At 33.1% G+C, this 15,497-nt stretch overlaps 1 protein-coding gene across 1 annotated transcript; it reads left to right on the top strand.

Annotated features, from left to right (window-relative positions):
• On the top strand, positions 1–8,677 carry LOC107646032 (Transducin family protein / WD-40 repeat family protein). Its single transcript, XM_016350217.3, has 19 exons — positions 1–559; positions 669–786; positions 881–963; positions 1,120–1,340; positions 1,438–1,552; positions 1,650–1,732; positions 2,087–2,287; positions 2,408–2,767; positions 3,260–3,431; positions 4,240–4,431; positions 4,550–4,756; positions 4,876–4,968; positions 5,116–5,330; positions 5,405–5,971; positions 6,080–6,160; positions 6,258–6,343; positions 6,674–7,414; positions 7,988–8,138; positions 8,230–8,677. The coding sequence occupies exons 1-19, from the start codon at positions 179–181 to the stop codon at positions 8,291–8,293; spliced, it is 4,131 nt and encodes a 1,376-aa protein (XP_016205703.1). The 5' UTR covers positions 1–178; the 3' UTR covers positions 8,294–8,677.
• Positions 8,678–15,497: the final 6,820 nt, after the last annotated feature.

A 15,497-nucleotide genomic window follows, 5' to 3' on the forward strand; every position in this document is an offset into this window, starting at 1 on the left:
GCTCCTTGCTTCGTAACCGGAGCCACCTTACAAATTCATGGCCGAGGGAAAAATGGTCCAAACTTGTAAAACCCTGAATTCTTCAATTCACTCGCTCTTAAAACCCTTTCTAAGCCCCTGAGCAATAAAAGAAATAAGAAAACTTACTACGCTTAAAGCTTGGTTCTGAAACTCATCAATGGTGGAAGAGGAGCATCAGAACTTGAGCAAATGGCGCTTGGAGCGTGGCCCTTACCTCGGAGACATTTCGGCTCTGTGTTTACTTCGCATCCCCAATCACTCTCTTCCTCTTCTTCTAGCTGGTTTAGGATCTGAGATTCTTCTCTACGACTTAGAACTCGCAAAGATTCTGAGATCCTTCTCTGTCTTCCAAGGCATCCGCGTCCATGGCATCGCCACCTCTCAAGACACTCTTCCCTCTGTAGTTGCCGTGTTTGGCGAAACGAGGCTCAAGCTTTTCAGCTTCTCATACGACGCCGTTTCTGAGTCCCCGCAGCTGAACCTGATTCAGTTGTTGCCCAAGTTTCCTCACTGGGTTTTGGATGTTTGCTTTCTCACGGTACTCTCCACCACATTTCTAGCATTTCGTTAATGTCTTCGTAGTTATTTCTGTTATTCTTACTTATCTTCCTTTCTTGCTTGCTTGCCTCTTTGTAATTGGGTAGTAGGGTTGTTTAGCTCATTCCAATGTGGGAAGCCATTTTCTTGCTGTAGGATCTAGCGACAATTCAGTTCACGTTTGGGACATCTCCAACTCTTGTACGGTTCTCAAGGTTCAATCTTCAGGTTGGTTTGTTTACTACTACGACATGGCTTTGATTCCTTTCTTTATTGACTTTGGTTTTTAGCTAATGAGATTATATCTGTAATTGGATCATAGTGCGGTGCCTTTTGTACTCGATGCGACTATGGGGTCACAATCTTCAAGCTCTCCGTGTTGCATCTGGCACAATATTTAATGAGGTAAGGATCAGGGATTGATTCATGTTGAACATTCATGATCGCAAAATCTCGCATAAAGCATGCTACTATCCTGATGAAAATTTCTTTTGGCATGTTGCTTAATGTTTTTGGATTTTTATTTTATTTTAACTACTCTAAAATGTTTGGTTCGGGAAGATTATTGTTTGGAAAGTGGCCCCTCAGCTTGATAAGTGTTCATCAAGCTTCAGAGAAGACAATGATCGTCAGAGCATTTCATTATGCAATTGCTGTATGTTCAAAGATCAACTTTATGGGGCTGTTCATGTATGTAAACTTATTGGACATGAAGGTTCAATCTTCCGAATAGCATGGTCGTCTTGTGGCTCTAAACTGGTATCTGTCTCTGATGACCGTAGGTGAGTTTGTCTCTTTAAGTCCTATTGTGGGACGTTTTTATGTTTATTCTTTGAAAACAATGCACTTCATGATTAGTCTATCTGTTCTTTAATGTAGTGCACGTGTCTGGGCTGTTCCTATTGAAGTGGAAGATTTTACGCGGCATGATCCCACTGCCCTTGTCTTATTCGGACATAATGCTCGAGTTTGGGATTGTTGTATTGCTGATCACGTAAACTAATCATTGTTGTTCAGTTTTCAATCTTTCTCAAGCTACATAGGCAAAGCAAATTAATGCAATGGTCCTTTTTTTGTATGGGTTTGTGCAGTTGATTGTCACTGCCAGTGAGGATTGTACGTGTCGTCTATGGGGAGTTGATGGTGAACAACTGCAAGTCATTAAGGAGCACATGTAAGTTAAAACACCAATCCTTGATCTTTGTAAGTTAAATTTCTAATTGTTGCCTTTTGGGTTTTGTGTGGCTCTAAACAAACAGCCATTGAAGATAATTGATTATCTTAACTCCTGAATTCTGTGAACTGTAGTATTTCCATAACCCTTAGTGGTTATACCCTGCAATATTAGCATGCAACCGCTTCACAAAAAATTATACATGAGCGCTACACTACTACTTAGGTTGCCTTATCTATTTGGTTTTTATGAAACCAAATTTTTCCTTCCTTTCATGCATGCCTTTCAAATTCTTATGTTATTATTTAATGAAGATAGGGCAATAATGGAGTGTGTGAATTCTTTGTTATGTAGAGGGAGGGGTATATGGAGATGTATGTATGACCCAAATTCGGCACTTCTCATAACTGCTGGGTTTGACTCAGCTATCAGAGTGCATCAGCCTCATGCTTCTGTATCCAGGGGCTTGGCAGCAGCACCAGGCCCTCCTGACAGGGCAGAGACATTTTCCATTTGCATCCCTAATGTGTTGGATCGTATTGGACTCATGGACAGGTAGGGTTGTTAAATGTGATGCTCACCTTAGATACCTACTTCAGAATTGTCAACTCAATTTGGGACACCTTTGTTACCAATTTTAGTATTGTTTAACTTTTCCTATCTTGTTTGTTGCAGCAAGAGTGAATATGTACGTTGTTTACATCTTGCCTCTCAGGACAGTCTTTATGTTGCCACAAATCATGGTTTTCTTTACCATGCTAAATTCATTGGTGCAAGAGGTGCTCAGTGGAAGCAACTTGTTCAGGTCAGCAATGGGGCTCAAATTATCTGTATGGATTTATTGTCTAAGGACTCAATTGAACTTGACTGCGGTGCTGACAATTGGGTTGCTATTGGAGATGGTAAAGGAAATATGACAGTTATTGGAGTTACTGATAATGGTTGTACTCCTACAGTGAGACTAAACTTCACCTGGTCAGCTGACATGGAGAGACGGCTCTTGGGTACCTATTGGTGCAAATCTCTGGGATGCAGGTAATGACCTGTATCTTTAAACAATACTGTGTAAACTACTGACAAGATTAGGAGCCAGTGCAGAGATACATGAATCTAGTTAATGAGGTGTTAACCATTGCTTCTTTGGTCACTCCTTGACAAGTATCCTGGCCTTGCAATTTATTAGGAATAACCTATATTAAGAAACTTCAATGAGGGAATAGAAATTTACTTTTTGATAAGTTAACTTGCATGACTTCATTAATTTCTTTGGTTCACACTTAACAGGCCCTGGTATCATATGTGTTAAGCTACATAGTCATCCCATGGTTTCATCTTACCATGCATATTGTGTAGTGCAATTAGATTGGAGATCCTGATAACATTATAATATTCTTAGTTTACCCCTTCTGGTTTTGCATATACTTGTGCATAAATACTTATATTGTTTGTGTTCCTATTCCTTTCACTGTGTTTCAAATTCAAGTTAATAAAAGGATTATCTTTACATGATGATACAAAAATTTGTAGGTATGTCTTCACAGCTGATCCTAGAGGAACATTGAAACTATGGAGGTTGCCTGATCCCCCACAATCTAGCCTCACAGGCTCCATGAAGAGTAATAGTGCGTCACATATAGCAGATTTCATATCAAATTTTGGAATGCGGATAATGTGTTTGGATGCTTGCGTGGAAGAAGAGGTATGATTATCTGTCTCCTGTCTTCCAGGGGTAACTTGGTGGAGTTTGAAGTGTTCAGCATTGCTTCTTCATGTTGTCTGGTAGAATATAAGCTAATTGGTAGAATCTGACATTCTGACTTCGTCTTCATTTGTTTAAGCTTTTAAATAGTGCTTTTATGATATAGCTTTTCCGTCGAACTCTTATAACTTATGAGGAAAGCATTTATTTGGTCTCCCTTTTTCTTATATATATATAATAAGAATGTGACCCTTAATGCATTAAATGAAAATAACAACTTTTGGGTAGAGATGGAGATGGACTTTTAGGTTGCGTTTGGAAGGGAGACAGAGACTAAGAGACTGAGACTGGGAGACAGAGACTAAATTAAGTTTCTGTATTGTGTTTGATGTAAAATATATTAGACTGAGTTATGTCTTAGTATCATGTTTACTTTAAGATAAATATGGAGATTGAATGATAGATTTGAAATTTGAAAAGTTAAATGAGAGTATTTTTTAGAAGAAATGTTATTAAAGTTTCATTCTCCGTTCCCAAAAATTTCAGTTTCCTGTGTTCCCCACTTTCTGGAGATACTGAAGGGACTGAAATTGTGTCTCGGGACTGAAAGTTTATTTCCAGTCTCTGACCACCAAACACAATACTGAGTCCCAGGATCTGAAAACAAATGTACCTTATATGACATTTTCAAAATTTCAAGAACCATAAGGAATTGGGACATCGTCGGATATTTTTCATTTTCACTGAGATGTTACCAAATTTAAAAATAGAAAATTCATCTGGAATCTGAATATCAAATTTTATGCAGATCCTAGTGTGTGGAGATGTACGTGGTAATATGGTTGTGTTCCCCTTGCCAAAGAATCTGGTGCTTGGCACAGCATTAGTACAAGAAGGGAAGATAACTCCGGTAAATCATTTCAAAGGGATTCATGGTATATCAAGTGTGTCTAGTGTTTCTGTGACTAAGCTTGGTCACAATCAGCTTGAGATAAGCTCAGTAAGTTTGATTATTCAGGTTCCTATTGAAGAGTATTGTTAATATGCAGACCAAACACAACTGCAAATATTGACTAGCCATAATTTGAATACAATTTCTGATTTTTATTCATGTTCAGACCGGAGCAGACGGATGTATATGCTATCTAGAATATGATAGAGATATGCGTACTTTGCAATTCATGGGGTTGAAACAGGTGAAAGAGTTGAGTTTGATTGAAAATGTTTCTGTGAATAACAACTCTGTTGGTACATTATCTGGCGGTTATGCAGCTGGTTTTGCATCAGTTGATTTCATAGTGTGGAACTTAGTTAACGAGAGTAAGGTACTTTGACTATCTTTTTCCTCTAGTCTGGTCAATTAATATTTGCTTTTGTTTCTCTGTTTCGCATGACATTACTTCTTGCTCTAGCTGTTATGATCAACTGCATACATTGTCTGCAGGTGGTGAAAATTCCATGCGGTGGATGGCGCCGTCCTCACTCCTACTATCTAGGTGATATACCGGAGAAGGAAAATTGCTTTGCCTTTGTCAAGGTTTTCTTGATGCTTTGAACTCTTAATTATTGAGAAACACAACTAAACAACTTACGTATCTTTAAACATTTTTGTGTCTTAAAGCACCTGAATATGGCCATCAGATCTTTCTTTAAACATATCAGTCAACGATGACAATTATTACAGGATGAAATGATACATATCCATAGACACTGGACTCATGATAAAGATGAGAAGATATATCCTCAGAGGTTACATTTGCAATTTCATGGGAGAGAGATACATTCCTTGTGCTTTATCTCTGAAGATATACTCCCTGGAGATTCTTATAAGCATACCTTATTTTCTAAATTAAGTTGGATTGCAACTGGATGTGAAGATGGAACTGTGAGATTGACTTTGTAAGTACTGTCTGCTGTCTGGTTGAGCTGGATTGAATACCTTATTAAACACCTAATGTGTCTATTTGATTTAGGTACTCTCCAGATATTGAAAATTGGTCCATGTCAAAACTGCTTGGTGAACATGTCGGAGGATCAGCTGTAAGATCAATTAGTTGTGTGTCAAAACTGCATACCTTTTCACCAAGTACTACTGATGTACCTGGTGGAAATGGTGAACTGAATGCTGCTGAGAGTGAAGATAATCTAACCTTACTCATATCTGTGGGTGCAAAGCGTGTGGTAACTTCTTGGCTACTGAAATATCAGAAGCAGAGTGACAAAAATGACCTTTTAATTGATCATCAGTATAATTCAAAAGGAGTTGATGATCAATTTTTGTCAAGCTTGCCCTCATCAATGACATTTCAGTGGCTTTCTACTGATATGCCAGCAAGATATTCGATTACCCAGAAATATCCAGAAAATGCTCTCAAGAATGTAGTAAGTGCTGCTGAACAAGTTTCTAATACAGAGGTTGATGGTAGACCTGGATCTCTGTTGGATGAAAGGGGAATGATGAACTCAATCAAAGATAAACATGAGGATGACTGGAGATATCTTGCTGTTACTGCTTTTCTTGTTAAATGTGTGGGTTCCAGGTAGAAGAAACACCAATTTGATACTTGATTCTATTTCAGCTGAACTCTGAACATAATTTCATGGGGAAAAAAAATCTCAAACTTACTTCCATGTTGTATACTTTTCAGGACATCTGTTTGTTTTGTTGTTGTTGCCTGTTCAGATGCTACACTTGTGTTACGGGCTTTAGTTTTGCCCTTCCGCCTATGGTATATACAGTTGCTCCTACCTAACTCTTATCATAATGTTGTTCCATGCTTTTTAATCATTTGTTATGTTTTAACATGGCTCCCTTTCCGTTGGCAGGTTTGATGTTGCTTTGTTAGTTCCTTTACTATCCCCAGTTTTGTCATTGCAGCATATCATTTTCCCCATATCTAGGCCTTTTAAAGGTGAGTATTTTCTTGATGTGAGGCTGGAAAATGTTCTGTACCACCTGTTTCATTTCTTTTATTGTGAATCTGGAAGTTTGTTTATTACAATACTCTTTATTAGTTTGTCTTTTATAAATATTTAGGCAGTTGTTTTGTAATTAGGTATTATTTTGTGGCATGTTTAGTGTGTGACAATGCCAAACTAGAATTAAGAAGATTATGGCATTCCTATCTCACATTTCACTCTGCACACTAGAATAATTTTAGATGTCCTTGTACAACTTTTTGTCAAATATCTAATTTCCTGGTTTAATTTTGCTTGCGTTGTGTCTTTACTTTCTTCTGCAGAAAACACTCAATTTGGAAATGCTTATATTGCAATCAGTGGATCTACTGATGGGAGTATTGCTTTTTGGGACCTGACTGATAGCGTTGAAGCTTTTATGCAGAGGATTTCTGTTTGTAATGTAGAGAATTTCTTTGATGGTCAGAAACGCCCACAATCAGGGAGAGGAAGTCAGGGTGGTAGATGGTGGAGATCATTGAGCAGTGGTTTGTCAAAGAAAAGGCAGCACAGTGATCAGGTAACCTCAAAAGCCAAAGATGAAACCAAGAGCATCTGTCATGCTGACACTGTTAGTGGTGACTCTTCAATAACAAATGGATCTGAAGACAGCAAAATGGGTTGTTCCCAAACCACGCAAACAGCTTCCCCTAAGTCGGAGATTAAAACTGATAATTCCGTGGCGGAAATATGTGAAATACAGCCTCTACGCCTTTTGCAAAATATTCACCAATCTGGAGTCAATTGTCTCCATGTTTCAGAGATAAAAGGTGGCCAAAACAACAATAGTTGCAATGTATATAGTATAGTTAGTGGTGGTGATGATCAGGCACTTCATCATCTTACCGTTGAACTATCACTTAAGTCAACAAATTCAGATAATGGGGTTGTGACTACAGAAATAAGACATTGGACCTCTGGACCTGAATATGAGGACATAACTTTTCAAAGTTGGAGCAAGAATTATGGAATCAGGTTCTTAAATTATGTGAAAATTCCTTCGGCCCACAGCTCTTCAGTCAAAGGTTAGATACCATTTAATTATTCATCTTAAAACAAAACTCCTCTTAAGTGAGGTTGCTTCGCTAGGTAGCAAGGATGTATCCATCCATGGACCCCAATTTAATTTAGAAAGCATTCTTATTTTGACCTACCTAATTTAAAGGTGAATCTATCCTTCAGAGATAAATAATTAAATATACTTCAAAAGGAGCTTTTTCATTCTCGTCAGTATGAATATGCAATTTTACTTTCTTTGAAGAAAAGTTGGCATGTTAGGTGATATTTGTTAGACTAGTGCTTCCTTGGTGTTTTTTTTTTCCCTAGAAAATTTTCATTTACTTCCTCTTGCATTTTCTCTCACCCTAAATCTTAAATCTATGATTCCTTTTATAGATATTCATGCTTACAAGAATACTCTTTCGTTTGAAATGATTTTCCAAGAGATTAGCATTTGCTTTTAATTGACTAGATAATAAAATGTTTATGACCTCTGCAAAACCATACCCCTTGTAAAGCTGATAAGTGATAACCATGAAATGCTTATGGAAATTCTGTTTTCAAGAAGTTTAATCATCGGTAGCATTTGTTTTGTGAAGGTGTGTGGACGGATGGGTCTTGGGTGTTTTCAACCGGACTTGATCAGCGAGTCAGATGCTGGCGACTTCATGACAGTAAGCTCGTCGAGCATGCACATCTAATAGTTAGTGTACCAGAGCCAGAAGCATTATCTGCTAGAGCCTGTGTCAGGTGATTGTTAAATTATCAGAATATGACAGGACAATATTGAGTGATACATCATCTTATTCTTTCACCTGACTCTGGTTTGTGTCGTATGTAGGAACCATTATCAGATTGCTGTTGCTGGCAGAGGGATGCAAATAGTTGACTTTTCAGTATCATAACATTATACTCATGTCCGATGAAGAATGAAGTTTTACATTAGAACAGTTTATGGAGGTAATTTTTCTGCTCCTCGTTAATATCAACCTAGACCTACCAGATATCACTACTATGAGTCAATGGTCCTTAGTTGCTCCATATACTCAAAAAATAATATTTTGATATGAGTAGCTGTTCATTTTATTGGATTGCTGATGCAATGTTTGCATATTGAGTGGACAGAGTTAAAATTCAAGGTTGTTTTGTTGTAATTTTTGGGGTTGGTGGGTCAGTTGAGGAGGGAAATTCAACAAATGTGTGTTATTTATTTATTTAGATGAAAATGTCATGTGTTATATGTTGTCATTTGATTATATCAAATCCTAAGTGATACCGTGTTGATCCCACTATTCTTTTTTAATATATCATGATCATTATCATGGTCATTAATTCATTATTATTAAATATCATCATATAATGAGTCCTCGGTCTGAATAATAAAACAAAAACATAGTGGCAATGCTTTCCATGAGTTGATTACTAATTATAAAAATATTTACGTACACTGAATCTGAGATCATAATTCATAAGTAATCCCCCCCCCCCTCCCCCCACCCACATTATGATAAATGAAGATTTCCCAATTATTATCTAAAATGTAGATAATATTTAAAGATAATAATTGTTGCTTATATAAAGATGTCTTTATAAAAAAATAATATTTAAAATGTAGATACTTATCATGTCAAGTAATTTAATTAAACATATTAAAAATATCTAATAATTTTTAATTATTATTTTTACATAAAGATATTTTTATGTAAATAGTCTCAATAGAATTTTCTATTAGGTTGTAGAAAGAGATGGCTTGAGGAAATTCATTAAGGTCCTACGGTTTAGGATTTAATATGTCTAATGGTTCATTGCTTCCAAGACAGAAGGACTTAATTATTGACTTATGTGAAAGACTAAATGCATAGTTGAGCTTAGTTTAATATGTATTTATTTATTCATGGTAAGAACTCTGTGCTTCAAAATTCTAAACTTAACAGATCTTCCACCCGTTGGAAAACAATAATGTTACACACATTTGATTAGTTTGTGTGTGTACATAGTTCTAGCTAGAATGCGTCGGCGAATTATAATTGAGTTCAGTTTGTCTTGTAAATAACCCCACCGCCACCTTTGTAGTTGGCTATTCCATTGAGTATGCAATAAATGCTTCATGTTCGTAATTCATATAAATTATAAACAAGTAAGATAGAAATGGCAAGTGGGCCACAGCAAGTGGTGCTAACTTTGTATTGTAGCAAATCGTTATAACTTATATCAATTTTGTATGGATGAATGCACGTTTTCACAATTATGATGCTTCGATCTAACATGGTTTCAGATCTATTCTTTCTGATTTTGCGCTTATGGAGAGTTAATTGCCACTAGCTTCCCCATACTCATCTTCACAGTGATGAGGAGGGAATATAATGTATGCTTAGATGCGGAGAATTTTATTAGATCTCCAAACGCGGATTCAATTGAACTATGCATGTCTATACACAGATTGTAAAGTTCACTCATTCATGAGCTGTTCTTAGCTACTTCCATTCTAAAAAATATTTATAACGTTTTTTATCTCTAATATTTTTCGAATTATTTAATCTTATCTTTAATATTTTCAATTTGTATCAAAATTATTTATGAAAGTTTTTAATTTTATCCCTAAAATTTATATAAAATTAACGTTTAGTAATAATTTTGAATGAAATTAAACGTTAAGAGTATTTAAAAAAAATTGCAAACAAACAAAAAATATATTTTATTATTTACTTTGACAATAATAGCAATAATAAAAAAGCATTTTTTTTAATATAAATGTTAGATATAGATATGTAGTATGAGTCTTCATGATCTTGCGGTGCATTTTTTAGGTTGGGTTCATACTTATGTTAATTTTAGTTGGATCTTAAGTCATATATTCCTTACAAGGTATATCTTTTTTATTAATAACCAATCCTTTATTATACACACAACCACGATAAGGAAACACGCTATTTGGTATATTATGTATATATATAGAGAGACAGAAAGAGAGCGATTTTCGCATAGAATTATTCTCCGCATACAAACATTTTTTCATACAAGTCATTTATATTTATGCATTTGTTATATTTTTTTTCGTGTCTCTTTTTTTTCTTTTTCTGTGTCTTCTCTTTTTCTTCTTCTTCTTCTTTTTTTCTCCGTGCTTCTTTTTTTTTCTTTCTCCGTGCCGCCTCTTCTTCTTTTTTGTAATTTTTCTCTCTCATTATCGTCGTCATCAACACCACCTCTTCCTCCTCCTTTTCTTCTTCTTCTTTTTCTTTCTCCGTGCCTACTCTTCTTCTTTTTCGTAATTTTTCTCTTTTGTTATCGTCGTCATCAACACCACCTCTTCCTCATTCTTCTCTTCCTCTTTCTTTTTTCATGGAAATTTTTCTCCTCTTTTAGTTTTCTCTTTATCCTTCATCATCAGTTATCTCGTTGTTGAAGATAATAAATAATTCAGGTTCAGATTGTCAATTAAATCAGAACGAAATTGATTATTGTTTTGAATCCAAGGCTAAGGTGTGGTTCAATTTAGAAGAAAAAATATAGCATTAGAGAAAACATTTTTCTGCAGCAAATTTGGGTGTAGTACGAAGATATTTGGGTGTAACACGAAGATATTTGGGTGTATTTTAAGAATTTTTGGGTGTATTTTTATTTTGATAAATTTTTCATAATTCAAAATTCTTCCTCTTCCTCCTTCTCATCTTCTACTGATTCTTCTTCTTTTTTTTTATCATCATCATCGTCTTCTTCTTCTTTTTTTTCTTATTCATCTTTTTTTTATTTTACCTTTTCAAGTTTTTTCTTGTTTCATACTCTTAACAAGAATAAAAACAAAAAAATCAAATAAAGAAGAAGAAGAAACACATAATGCTGCAAAATTACTTGAAAGAGGATGAACTTACATTTATTTAACTAAAAGAAAGAAATAAATAAAGAAAAAAAGAAGAAGAAAAAAACGCAGCATTAGAGAAAATATTTTTCTGTATTTGCAGCAAATTTGGGTGTAACACGAAAATATTTGGGTGAAATACGAAGATATTTGGGTGTATTTTTATTCTGATAAGTTCTGCATAATTCAAAACTCTTCCTCTTCCTCCTTCTCATCTTCTACTGTTTTTTCTTTTTTTTTTTTATCATCATCACAATCTTTTTCTTCTTTTTTTTCTTATTCATCTTTTCTTTTTTATTTTACCTTCTCAAGTTTCTTCTTGTTTTACTCTCTTAACAAGAATAAAAACAAAAAAATCAAATAAAGAAGAAAAAGAAACACATAATGCTACAAAATTACTTGAAAGAGGATGAACTTACATTCATTTAACTAAAAGAAAGAAAGAAATAAGGAAAAAAAGAAGAAGAAAAAACGCAGCAATAGAGAAAATATTTTTCTGTATTTGTAGCAAATTTGGATGTAATACGAAGATATTTGGGTGTAATACGAAGATATTTGAGTGTATTTTAAGAATTTTTGGGTGTATTTTTATTCTGCTGCATAATTCAAAACTCTTCCTCTTTCTCCTCTTCATCATCTACTGTCTACTGCTTCTTCTTCCTCATCTTCTTATTTCATTTTCTTATAATTTTTCTTGGGAGAAAAAATCAAATAAAGAAAAAAAAATACATAATATTACAAATCAATAGAAAGAGGAGTAGGAAAAAAATACAGCAACAACAATGGTAATAAAAAAAACAACGATGAAAATGAAACACGCAAAAAAAAGAAAAAATGCAAAGAAAAAGGAGAAGAAGAAGAATGAAAAAGACTTATAATACTCCAATAGATGAATGTAATTTTTATTAAATTTGGCTCAACTTATAAGACTTATAAGCCAACAAAATTTATGTGTAGCATAACTCTTTGGCATAAGCACACAATATATGCTCTCGTTCTATTCGCTTTTATTTTATTCTTTTTTAGGATTTTGGATAAGAGAGGCGCACATGTCGCCATTGCCCTTGAATTTAAAGAGAGGAATATATATATATATATATTAATAGAAGCAGCATCTTTGATGATGGACTCGATCAGATTTTACTAGTATAATTCTATGTTGTTGTTGATATCAAACATGCATCTCTCTCCCTTAGCACACAAAATATAAAATTCTAAAAGTAAACATTTGAATAAATATAAAAAGTAAAATATTAATTAGTTAGCATTAACCAACTTGTATATTGATGTGGATATACTTATAAGCTTTGGCCATGGATTAGGAAAGAATATAAGTATTGATGCAATATAAATGACGAAAACAAAACATTAATATAGTATGATCAAAGCGAAAAGGAAAACTGAATTTCAAAATATTATTGTTAATTACTTAATTAACCAATTTTTTTTTATTTCATTTTTACTCTATTACCACTAAACACACCGTTATCTTTTTTAGTTTACCAAGTTCATTTTTGTGCACTATTTTCATTATTATAGTAATGCATCGTTAACTACTCACCAGATAATAAATTATTGTGATTTGGAAATTATATGGAAAAATAATAAGATCATACCTAAAAGGCTAAAAATCAAGTCCTAGTAGATTATGATATATGTATATATTTTGGAAGTTAAAAATTTACATTCAGATATTTTCATGTAAAATTATTAATTTGATTCATTAAATTATAATTTAATTAATTTTGTTAAATTATTCCACCATTCTTAATTAACAACTTCAAATAAAAATAGTCTTCACCATTTTGGACATACATCATGATCATGCAGTCATGCATATATAGTGACCCTGATTGAAGAACCCAAATATACATAAATCACTGTCAATCACCTACCTCGCGTTAGACAAAACAAAAGAAAAGGGAAAAAAAAAATTCACCAACCACCAAAAAAAAAAAGTTTACCTAATAGTAGATGCTAAAATTATTAATTAAAAATATATAAATTTTAAAATCCTTTAATCACTAATCTAAATATTAGCTAAATCCAACGTGCTAATCTGCGCAACCTTTTGGGGCATTCGCTGACAACAATGCCACACTCATTACTTATAAGTTATAACAATTTCTTTGTTTTTTTTTTTTTCTTTTTCAAAGATTTAGTAACGTCACTTAATAATTTTTGTTAATGTAAATTTTGTAAAAAATTAAAGTTAACATATGTATAAAGACGTTACTTTTTATATATATCGTATAAAATTCTATACGTGCATCTAATTATGACATATCAATAAAAATAACCTTTTTTTACATTGGCGATGTAGATTATTCAAAAGAATATATATAATTGAACGATTATATAAAATTTTTTATATTTTCAGTGTATCAAAATTAAACTCATATATAACTAATTTTAAAAAAATTAGTAAAAATCTCTCTCTTTTTTAATTTTGTTCCTTTGTTATTTCTTAATTAATCTTGAATAATCAAAACAAATAATGGGAATTAGGAAGCTTATCACTTGACTGGTTTTTGAATTTTGACCTTATACGTGGGTAATGGGTTGGTTGAGTTCCTCATATGCCTAAATTAAAAGCAATTACTTCTTCAATCATCACACTACTTTATTTGTGGTTGGTCACCAACCCTTCACTTGCCACCTTTCAAAATACAATCATGCCCGAAGGAGAATCATGTTTCCACTATAGCAGGAAATATATATATTTTTTCAATTACCCCCAAGTTAATAAAAATATTAAGATTCTAGTACTAAAAATTAAAAAATAAATAATTATATTATGTGTACACAGAAAATTAATTATAAAATCATATATTTATATAAAATATATATTAAAATATTAAAAATAAATTAAATAACATATATATTTATATATAAATATATTATAACTGATTTTTAGTGTTCATATAATGTTTTTAAAAAATAAATTCAGTTTTTTGGCCATCATCAATTATTAATTAGAAACCCTATTTACAATTCATAGCTTAAGGTCTATACTCTATATATTGACAAAATTTTACTAGCATGCATATACATCTCCTCGAGACCTCGACATATCCCTGCATGATTCACTTCATTGCTATGTTGCTAGTCAATAAAACTCCATGTAATTAAGACAGCCTCATTAATCAACGCTTTACAATAATGAGTCAATAAATTGGTCAGAGTGGCAGTTACTATTTTTTTTTTTTCCAACAAAACCCCGTATATTTACTTTTTTTATCATATATATTTTTTTTTAAATATTTGAGAAACAATAATATTAATCTAAATCAGCTCAAGGTTATTTTATTTTATATTTATTAATTATGATTAAAATAAATAAATAATTTAAATATAAATAATATATAATTCTAAATATTATTGTTATATCGAAAATTATATTTTCGATAAAAATATTATTGAACTCTTTAACAAGCCAATGTTCGAACAAGAATAGGTTTCGATCATTCCTAAGTGCTAAATAATATTTCGATCAACCTCCAAATATATGTTAGAATTAACTTTGAATTGGAGCCAATGAGGTACTCGTTAGGAACTCTCTATTAATCGATTGACGCAAACGTGGAAATCGAAGAGGCAGACTTGATGGAGGTCAGCTGATCGAAGAAGAGGTTACTGGTATTGAAGATGGTAGGCAAAAAATCGAATCGAAAGCAAAAGTTTCAATCTCTAAAGCAATTTGTTAGTAGAAAAAAGAAGTGAAGATTAACTACATAGGATTCATCGAGGATGGTCAATCGACGAAGGAGAGAATTTTTTGATCGACTAAGACTCATAAAAAAAGAGTGAAGCAATCGAAGAAGTGAAAAAGTTAATAAATGAAGATGGTTAGTGGTAGACGACACTCAAGAAGAGCAGGAACAGTTATTTAAGAATTAACGCACGTGGAAGTTATATCTGAATTTGACTGAGGACTTCTATAAATACATGAAAGATCGAAGGAACAAAGGTTGAAATCTTTTTGGAGAAAACACTCACACTCATTCACATCCACAGTGACTTTCTGAGTCAGTCAAGAGTTTTTTCTTTGAAAAATTTCTTCCATGTTTTACTTTTCATTTAAATTCTCTATAACTTTTTTTTCATGCAATTTATCTTCCTTACACTAATGTCCTTTCATTTCTTTTAAATTCAACAACTTTTATCCTTTTCAGTCTTTACCTTTCAATTTGTCCTTTGTTTTTCCAAACACTTTTCCTTTATTTGATTTGATTTTTCTTTTATTCAAAACA

This window comes from Arachis ipaensis, chromosome B6 (assembly GCF_059453495.1).
Source record: "Arachis ipaensis isolate K30076 ecotype BB chromosome B6, ASM5945349v1, whole genome shotgun sequence".
NCBI classification, from domain to species: Eukaryota; Viridiplantae; Streptophyta; class Magnoliopsida; order Fabales; family Fabaceae; genus Arachis; species Arachis ipaensis.

Bases quoted from the DNA above. Each gene is read 5' to 3' on its own strand.
- LOC107646032 (XM_016350217.3), top strand. From the start codon at position 179: ATGGTGGAAGAGGAGCATCAGAACTTGAGCAAATGGCGCTTGGAGCGT. The intron at 2,768-3,259 runs GTAATGACCTGT...AAAAATTTGTAG, and splicing joins TGCAAATCTCTGGGATGCAG to GTATGTCTTCACAGCTGATC. The intron at 6,161-6,257 runs GTATATACAGTT...TTCCGTTGGCAG, and splicing joins GTTTTGCCCTTCCGCCTATG to GTTTGATGTTGCTTTGTTAG.